The 9,096-nt window shown below is 35.0% G+C and overlaps 1 protein-coding gene and 1 long non-coding RNA gene across 3 annotated transcripts; one reads left to right on the top strand and one right to left on the bottom strand.

Moving 5' to 3' along the window:
* Window positions 1-3,614: 3,614 nt before the first annotated feature.
* Window positions 3,615-5,521, bottom strand: LOC130993537 (uncharacterized). The gene is made up of 2 exons (XR_009091696.1): window positions 4,419-5,521; window positions 3,615-4,271 (listed from the first exon to the last, which is right to left on the bottom strand). It is a non-coding gene; the product is annotated as an uncharacterized LOC130993537 (long non-coding RNA).
* A 5-nt stretch (window positions 5,522-5,526) lies between these two features.
* Window positions 5,527-8,640, top strand: LOC130993535 (uncharacterized). Of its 2 annotated transcripts, none has more exons than XM_057918459.1 (4): window positions 5,527-5,726; window positions 6,390-6,637; window positions 6,919-7,135; window positions 8,341-8,640. In XM_057918459.1, exons 1-4 carry the CDS (start codon window positions 5,598-5,600, stop codon window positions 8,461-8,463), a joined length of 717 nt encoding a protein of 238 aa, XP_057774442.1. In that variant the 5' UTR covers window positions 5,527-5,597; the 3' UTR covers window positions 8,464-8,640. The 2 variants fall into 2 exon arrangements, with proteins under 2 accessions (XP_057774442.1, XP_057774443.1); XM_057918460.1 differs by having other exon boundaries at window positions 5,636-5,870; window positions 6,383-6,637.
* The last annotated feature ends 456 nt before the right edge of the window (window positions 8,641-9,096 follow it).

Raw genomic sequence — 9,096 nt, 5'->3', positions numbered from 1 at the left:
GAAAGGGTGCGAGCGCAGGGGCTGCGGGCGCTGGTGTGCTGCGGCGCTCCGGCTCATTGATCTTCCTTAGCTACTCTCATTCTTTTTCACGGTTAACCACAAATGTTCTCTTCGACATCAGTCCTGCAAACACACCAAAACATACTCAAAAGTACCAAACCTTGAGCAAAAACATATCATAACAACATCATGCATACACATAAAATTATAGCAAAACATAGATAAACAACAACTTACAGGTATCTCATGCATTCATGCAATAAGTGCCATTCAATATATGCAGTTAGATCCATATACGTTTGTGAACGATTGTTACACAATAGAAAAATATCTAGAAGCGTATAAATTTAGGTTAGAACCATTGTATGATGAAAAATGTGGCCTATGGTTGAGGGATTCAAAGTGAAGCCTCATTCTACTAGAAAGATGCTTGAAAGGCCTAAGGAAAAAAGAAGAAGAGCTGTTGAGGAAGTTGATGAGAAAATTCGTAATAGACTTAAGAAGGGTGGGTTTGAGACGACTTGCAGAAATTGTTATCAACGAGTAACGCCAGATGGTGTAAGAATGAGGCAGCACCAAAATCAATAAATATATGATTTTTTTGTGTGACTTTCAAAACCAATACACAAAAAAAGAATTATGTATATGATTTGTAACCTGAGAAAAACATATATATAGGCAAAAAATTAAATTAATTTATAATAATAATAATAAAATAAAAAATAACCTTTTTTCTTAAATTGGTCGTTTTGAGCAACTTTAATTTGATAGAAATTGAATTGCAAAAAGAAAGAATAAAAAATGAAAAAGGAAAGATAAAAGAGTTTAAAATGCTTTTCAACTTAATATTGAAATTCTCTCAAAAAAAAAAAACTTAATATTGAAATAATTTTCACATTTTACATTTATTTTTTATATATTATCAAATTAAAAATTTTATTGTAATATTTAATTTGATATGCATATTAAATATTTTATATATTTTAATATTTTATTAATAAGAGAAATAATATAAAAAATTAAAATAGAAAAAAAAACATCTGAAATTAAAATCTCTAAAACTTTTTCAGCTTTTGGCTCCCACCCTTTTCTCTTTATGTGTGCATGAACTTGGGTGCTGCAATAAGGAGTCAACTTCGTTAATTTGTGTTACGTTACATGACAACTGGCAATGATATTTAGTTGATTCCAAATTTATTTTTCTTCCAAACAACTAACCCTAAATCTTGATGATCTAAAATTTAAAAATAATATTTTATATTCTAAAAAATATTTTTTATTTTAGCTCACCTTTATATATATATATATATATATATATATATATTGATGATCTAACAGCTGAAAATAGTACTCCCTCCGTCCCCAAAATAAGTTCCTCTTTGGGGACGGCACGGATTTTAAGGAAAAGTGATAAAGTGTATTGATAGTGGAGAAAAATATGTTATAATTAGTATTGAAAGTTGTGAAAAGGTGAAAATGTGTTATAATTAGTATTGGGAGTAGTGAAAAAGTGAAAAGTAAGAATAAATAAAGTATTATTAGTGGTGGGGTAGTTGTCCAAAAATGGAAAGAAAGAAAGAGGAACTTATTTGGGGGACGTCCCAAAAAGGAAAAAGAGGAACTTATTTCAGGGACGGAGGGAGTAGTATTTTATATTCTAAAAAATATTTTTATTTTAGCTCACCTTTATATATATATATTAATTTGAAATCACACATTAAATATTTTGAAAAGTTATCTATTTTTAATTTTTTTTCTTATTATAACATATTTAAATGGAAATATGTAAATGGAATATTAAAAAGTTAATGATAGTTTCTTAAAAAAAGTTAATGGCAATTAGTTATTTGCACATAATTATAATAATTATAATTAAACGTGCTAGAAAATTTACAAATATATTAATTTGAGTTTTGAACTTTTGACTTTAATTTCTCTTTTATTCACAAAATTGCCACCTAAATCAATTTTAAATTGAAAATTGTATTTTTAATATAGTATAGACGCCGCCAATGCCTCTGCCTTTAGAAGAGAGATAAAATCAATTTTTATGAGGTTCAAAATTAGAATAGTTTAAAAAACCATTCTTTAAGATTCTTCTAATATATTAAAGAATATTGTGCTAATTGTTTTTTTATGCAAAAATAAATATACTACTCCCTTCGTCCCATGAAGCATGACCAAGTGCTTTTCGACACGGATTTTAATAAATTGGTATTTTATGTGTCAAGCGTGGTAGGTGTAAAAGTAAAAAGGTGAATAAATGGTAATTTTTTTGCCATATAAGGAAAGTGGTCAAGCTTCGTATGACAAACTAAAAAGGAAAGTTGGTCATGCTTCGTGGGACGGAGGGAGTACTATAAATTATGGTCTTGTGGGTATTGCTTTACAATTTTTCTCTCTTAGTTTTTGTAGATATATATACATTTCTCCAAGTATATAACTTATGAGAGCATGAATATTGTTCGACAGATTTTGATCGATGAGGGGATTGAATGTTTGTGTATGGTCAAATCTTCACAGTTAATTCAGATAAATTTGCCATTTACAAGAAAAGAATAATAATAAAAAAAAAAAACAAAGAGAGAGAGAGAGATGAATTTGCGGTCAATCTAATGGGCTAATGTTATTTAAATTGGGTAATTTTAAACATAGCATCAAATTTTCTTATTGTAGCCCAATATATTAAATAATATTAAAAAATATTTGTAGATTTACTATTTTATCCTCTTAGTTATAACTTTCAAATAAAATATCACTTCTTTTTGCAGCTAATGCGTATAGCCTCCTCCTGAGAAATAATCACCAGAAACCCCGAGATATAATCACATAACCCCCTCCCCTCCTTCCTGAATTTACCATAGCCGCCTCCATCTCCTCTTATTCCGATGAAGGTCGCCGCCGATTTGACCACCACCATCGTCGCCTCTGCTTCTCTCCTACTAACCCTCTCTCTCGCGATCCAGAACACGCACGCACACAAAGAGAGATCGCCCCACTGTTCGCTATTATTTTTACTACGCCGCAAGTATACGGTGTAGTTGCAATATAGGGAAGCAAGGTCGTATTCCACAAGGATTAGTAGTCAAATTCTAGTGATTACCTTAAGTCATTATGCTAGAGCTATTTAGACTAAACAAGGAGGTGAGTGGTTTGATTAACTAACAAATTCAAAGACAAAATAAGAACAATCAAACAAAGTGGATTAATCAAGTGACGAAGATGGTTTAGGGATTAGGCATCGATGGATTAGCAATGGACTTCAATTTAGCTCAATATTAGTCTTGATATTCCTATTTATCTAGAGTGATCTCCCAACTAGTTCTAGCCCCCTCCCGGACGACTAAAACGGTAGATTACGGGTCATAGTTGCCGTTCCCCGGTCAACTTCTAACCTATAACTCCCAAAAACACAATAAGATCGATAAACTCTCACCCAACTCTCAACCTCCCGGTTTATTGAGTCAATATGTTTCAAGCTCCTAATCTATTATGATTATCCTCTCCCGATTCAAATCACAAATGAGAAATGCATAGAAAGTGGCTAACAATCCATACAAGAAAGAATACTAGAGCTTGAAAAGATAATGACAAGGAAGTAATCAAGACATATGTTAAGCATAATAATCAATCCATTACATAATCTACTAGCCTAACCCCCAAACCAATGGGGGATTTTAGCCTAACATGTTCACAAACAACAATCCAAAAACAAAGAGATACATAAATGAAATGGAGAGTAAAGTGACAAATCCTATTTCAAGGTTGCTTTCTTCCTTCTCTCCTCTTCAATGCTTCAATCTTGGTAGGTGGGTGTGTTAATGGAGGCTAGGGTTTTGGTGTGGAGTATTGGGGAAGATGAAATTGGGTGTGTTGAATGTTGGGGGATGATGAAAGATGTGAGGAATGGGGGGAAAATGGGGTTTTAGGGCTCAAAATCACGTCTGGGCCCACTTGGGGGAAGCCCCGCCCTTTTCCCGCGGTCACGGCCCGCGTCCGCGGCCTTCAAACGTGGGGGATGCTCAGGGGACCCGCGGTCCCACCCCGCGGCCGCGGGTGTCTTCTGGTGTCGAAAGTGAGTTTGCCGCGGTCCCGCCCCACGGCCGCGGGTGGTGACCGCGGGATACTGGGCTCTTTGCGCAGTCTACTCGTTTTGCTCCGTTCTCCCTCGTCCGGACTCGGATTTGGTCGCCGTTTGCGCTCACGGATTCCTCTAGAGACGTACTTCAATCTCATGTCTTCAAAATCCTCCAATTAGTCCTTGATTTTTCCTGAAAACACTCCAAAAACTATGCCAAACATCAAATCTCAACAAAGCATAACATTAAGGTACAAACAAGCACTCACAAGCAAAACATAAAGGAAAATGACAACAATTCATACGAAAATGAGGTACGAAAACCATGTTTGTCACCCACCCTTCTTCTTAAATTCACCGCCACTGCCGCTTTAGATTTCCGAAAAATAGTAGTGGCAGGGTTGCCCCTGCCGCCGTCGGCCTCCTCGTCTCTCATTCTCTAACTCACGTCCTTCATCTCTATTTGAAACCTTCAATCTCCAAATCTGCCACTGCTTCCTCCCTCGATTTCCGACGATCGCAATTTTAGGCGATCGATTTCGCCTTCAATTTTGACATAGGCCATTGTCTTTACCTTCTCCCGGTCCGAACAACATCAATGGCGAGCAAATTAAGCCGCCGTCACTGCGGTCCCAACGACATATGCGCAGTTGACAAGGCACAAAGATGCGAGTATTTCAGAGGATTTTCTCCCAAGTTCAGGAAGGAATGGGAGCTTCAAGACTGGTCTGGTGGATGTGGTAGAGTTAGGGCGTTTAATTGCGAGAGTGGAAATGGTTTTGTAGAGGTTAGAGGGGTGAAGCATCCTGATCTACTAACATACTGGTTGAATACTAGCATGAGCCTTGATCAGTGCAAAACTGAGTGCTTGAGAAACTGCAACTGCTCTGCTTGTGCTAACCCTTACATATTTTCTAGCTTACAAGAGAATGAGAGATAGAGAGATTCAATGTTAAATCTTCCACCGTTGATTTATGCATAAGAAATTTATGTGAATCTTAACAAGTAAGCGTTTTCTCTGCAAGACGGAATAGTAGTAGCCATGTGACCTAGCCCCCCCCTTTTTCTCCAATAACAGGAAACCCAAGAAACAAAAGGCATAATCACTGTTCTTGGTGATTTTAAAGCACATGATGCTGATTTAGATAAAATAACAAAGCTTTCCAGAAACTCTATTTATTGCAGAGTATAACTTGTGATTGCTTGAGGTACATGTAGTTTGGGGCTATACAAAAAATTGAATTTTAATTTAATTATAAAATAAATTAATTTGAGGATATACAAATTATAGGGTAAAATTGTAAATTTATAATTATTTTTTATTATTATTTTATATGAGTGACTATATTGAGTAAAATGGGGCTGTGGATAAAATCACCCATTTAAATTTATACCTTGGTGGCCCAAGAAGCAGCACAATTATCTATAGCCCAATTAATAATTTAAGCACCGAATCCATTCCCGGCCCATCAATCCTCCTCCATAGCCATAGTTGGAAGCATCTCCAGAGCTGCAGAAAATGAAGAGAAAAATGGGAGACCGGAAAAGAACAGCCATGGCAAACAAGAAATCAAAATCCGATTGGCCATGCATAAAACCCAAGTCTAATTTGAAGATCACTCGTCTCAAAGACGATGATCTGATTACTGTGAGTTACACCCTTTTTCATTTATCATTTTATGTGTGTGGAGAAATTGCGTTGCTCAAGATTGGATTTTACTCCCCCTCTTTGGAAGATTTGACTGTTGTTGGTTTTAATGATTGAATCCGTTAATCGTTTGAAATAATAAATGTACTGCAGTTTCTTCTTCATCGTTTGTGAGGTTCAAATATTATTTACCCTGATGATGTTAGGTTTTGCATTTTATGCTGTCAGTATTTAAATCTAGTTACCTACTGTGTGATAGAAGTTATCCCGATTCTTTGTTCTTTCTGTATTTATTAAATAGTTCCGGAATTGGGAATAAATTTGTTGAATTTGAGAATAATTTCGGCTAATGTTTAAGGACAAAATTATATTGGAATTAGTTATGCCTTTCTATTGACTAAATAAACAGCTTTGTGAAACTAAAAGGATTTAGATATCTGTTGATGCTGATTGCTGAGTTCTGAAAATACTTTCTTCTGTGTAATCAAGGTGGGATTGGATTATAATTTGTTGGGGTATTTGGTCTGACCATTTTCATATGGTATTGTTCAGCTTTGGTTAACAATAAACGCCATCGTTCGTATTTTATTTTTCTTTCAGTTCTTTTGAACTCGTCTGACAGTTACGCATATGTCCTTCCTCTGTTTCTGTTCAAGGTTTCAGATCCAAAATTATCTCACGTCTGCCGAGTCAAAAGCATTTAGAGATGCTGCAGAGTCAATTGGTTTCGTTCACCAAGGTAGTCTTGGTCCAACAATGGGAGAGGCTTATAGAGACAATGATCGGATAGCTGTTGATGATCCTGCTCTTGCAGAAGCAATATGGGGTGCTGGACTTAACAAGTTCTTTTCAGATTTCAAGATTCGAGGAAAAGTTGCAGTTGGGTTGAATCCAAATATAAGGTTTTACCGGTTAGTGACATTTTTGAATCATCTGCGGACTTGGATTCCACTTATGTGGTCACTGAGATATTGTCTTCTATGATGCTGAAGAATAGAGAATGCTTTAATTTCAAATGTTTAGGACGGAGTTTCTTTATGGTACCTAGACTTTCAATGTGATCTTCCTGTCTGGTCAGAACTATGATGATGCATCCTTTCTTTGTATCACTGGTTTAGAATAGTGTTGATCATATATCTGTATTAGAAGATGTCAATATGCTTGTGGTTGATCTTAATAATCTAAATTTCAGGTACAGTGCTGGTCAACGATTTGGTCGACATATTGATGAGAGCGTTAATCTGGGAGAAGGAAGACGAACATATTATACACTATTGATCTATCTAAGTGGTGCCCCTGGTAAAAGTAAAGCCAAATCTAAAAATGACAGTAGCTCCCAAGATTCTTTGGATCCACTAATTGGAGGGGAGACTGTGTTTTATGGTCCTAGAAATGCTTTGGTTGCTGAGGTACATCCTTATTAACTTCACTTTTTATACCCTTCAATGGCAGTTTACTTTTATGTCTGTGGATTACATTTTAAAATCTGTTGGTTCTATTCCTTCTATTGCTGTATCTTCTAGAAATAAATTGAGGTTTAGTTGATATTGATAAGCATGTCTATTCCTAAAAGTCTTTAGGAGTGAAACTTCAATTCTCGTCTTATAATCCTTTCGTTTTCTCTTGTACCTTGCCTTTGACAGCTCTATTCATAAATCTTCAAAACTTGATTCTGTATCCTTTGAAATCCTATATCTGAGATACTTAAACCATTTCCTACAAATTCTTAATCACTCACTGAATGTTTAAATACCTAAACAACCTTCCCTTTCTTGTTCACTCGTCTCTGAGTTGGTGCTGCACAGCTGCACTTCATCTTTTCTTTGACTAATTTTAGGTGATTATACTCAAAGTTGATAAAATTATTGGGTATATCCACAGGAACTAACCAAAAATTAAAGATAGGGCAAGAGGATTGTGGGCTGGTGGTGGCAGGTGATCTTAATAAATAGTTGGTATAAAAGCGATCCCATTGAGCAACATAAACTAATCTATTCCAACTTCACTTAATTCTGGAGTCACAACCCTTAGCAAAACATAAAATAGGTCAGTTCTTAAGTTAGGGGTATAGTCCAATAAAACAACTAAATCAGACAATAGTCCAGAAAGACTAACATTGGATCTTGAACATTGCAATGATAAAAATTCTTAACACTAGGTAAATGTGGTCCCCAATCTTGCTTCCCTTATCTCGACCCCTTATCTAAAAAGGATATATTAATATTGGCTATGTGCACACATCATACGTATCTGGTGTAATTAACACTGGAAGCACTTATACCAATATAATTACGTAATAATCAAATATATATTAGTCTCTTTGGTATCATATGGCTGCCTCCCACCGTGTTGTCCCCTCTCTGGTCTCCCATACACATGTTGCACACCAAAGTAAAAAAAGCTTTGTAAGTGTCATTGCATTTGCAATAAATTTCACCTTATCATCACAATGGACTTAACATATACATCAACTGAATTATTAGATTAATAGGATTATTGCACATTTGAGATCGGAGAATGCAGTATTTTTAACTGAATTATTTAGCTAATATTGTTGCACATCCAAAATTATGTGATACAGTAATTTGATGATTGAACTATCGAAATTATGTAGGTAGCTCCGACAGAAGGGATGGCTCTACTTCACGTTCATGGTGATAAGTGCATGCTGCATGAAGCTCGAAACGTGAGTAAGGGTATCAAGTATATCTTACGATCTGATGTAGCATTTGCTTGATTAGGGCATCTATCAGTCGCCATCTACGTTCGTGTAGATTTCCATTTCAATGCAGATATATTCCAAGGAAGATGTAAGTTTATTGAACTTCCCATTTATCTACAAGATATCGGATTATTGTTTGCTAAAAAGTACACTGAAATTGCTGAATTAAAATTTGAATATGTGGTTATATAAGTGATTCAGTGTGGTTGTCTGTCGTTGGAGAAAATCGACCCGTTTTAAAACTTAAGATTTTTTTTTCTCTCTCTCTCTCTCCATGCGGCACATCTGATAAACATACTCTACATTCTTGTAATTAATTATGCAACTTTCTAAAATGGTACATTTACATCATTTGTTTGTTTTTATGTAACAACTACGTATGTATGTGTATAATATATTGGAGTTGAACTACTATGACTTTGGAATGAAATAATAATATTAGCTACTGTAAATTATATATACTAAAAATAAAATTTGATCACATAATTACTTTTTGGTGGCATATATTACATTGAAAAATGAGAATAAGGAATAAATTGATATAAATATATGAATAAGTTGCTTGTAATACATAAATAGCGTATTAAGTTAATATGGTGAAATTGTCACTTCTTCTAGAGTTCGAACTTAAGTTTGAATGACTATTAA

Source organism: Salvia miltiorrhiza, chromosome 7 (genome assembly GCF_028751815.1).
Source record: "Salvia miltiorrhiza cultivar Shanhuang (shh) chromosome 7, IMPLAD_Smil_shh, whole genome shotgun sequence".
Lineage (NCBI taxonomy): Eukaryota > Viridiplantae > Streptophyta > Magnoliopsida > Lamiales > Lamiaceae > Salvia > Salvia miltiorrhiza.
The sequence above is the reverse complement of the archived record's forward strand: the minus strand, read 5'-3'. Positions and strand labels throughout refer to the sequence as shown.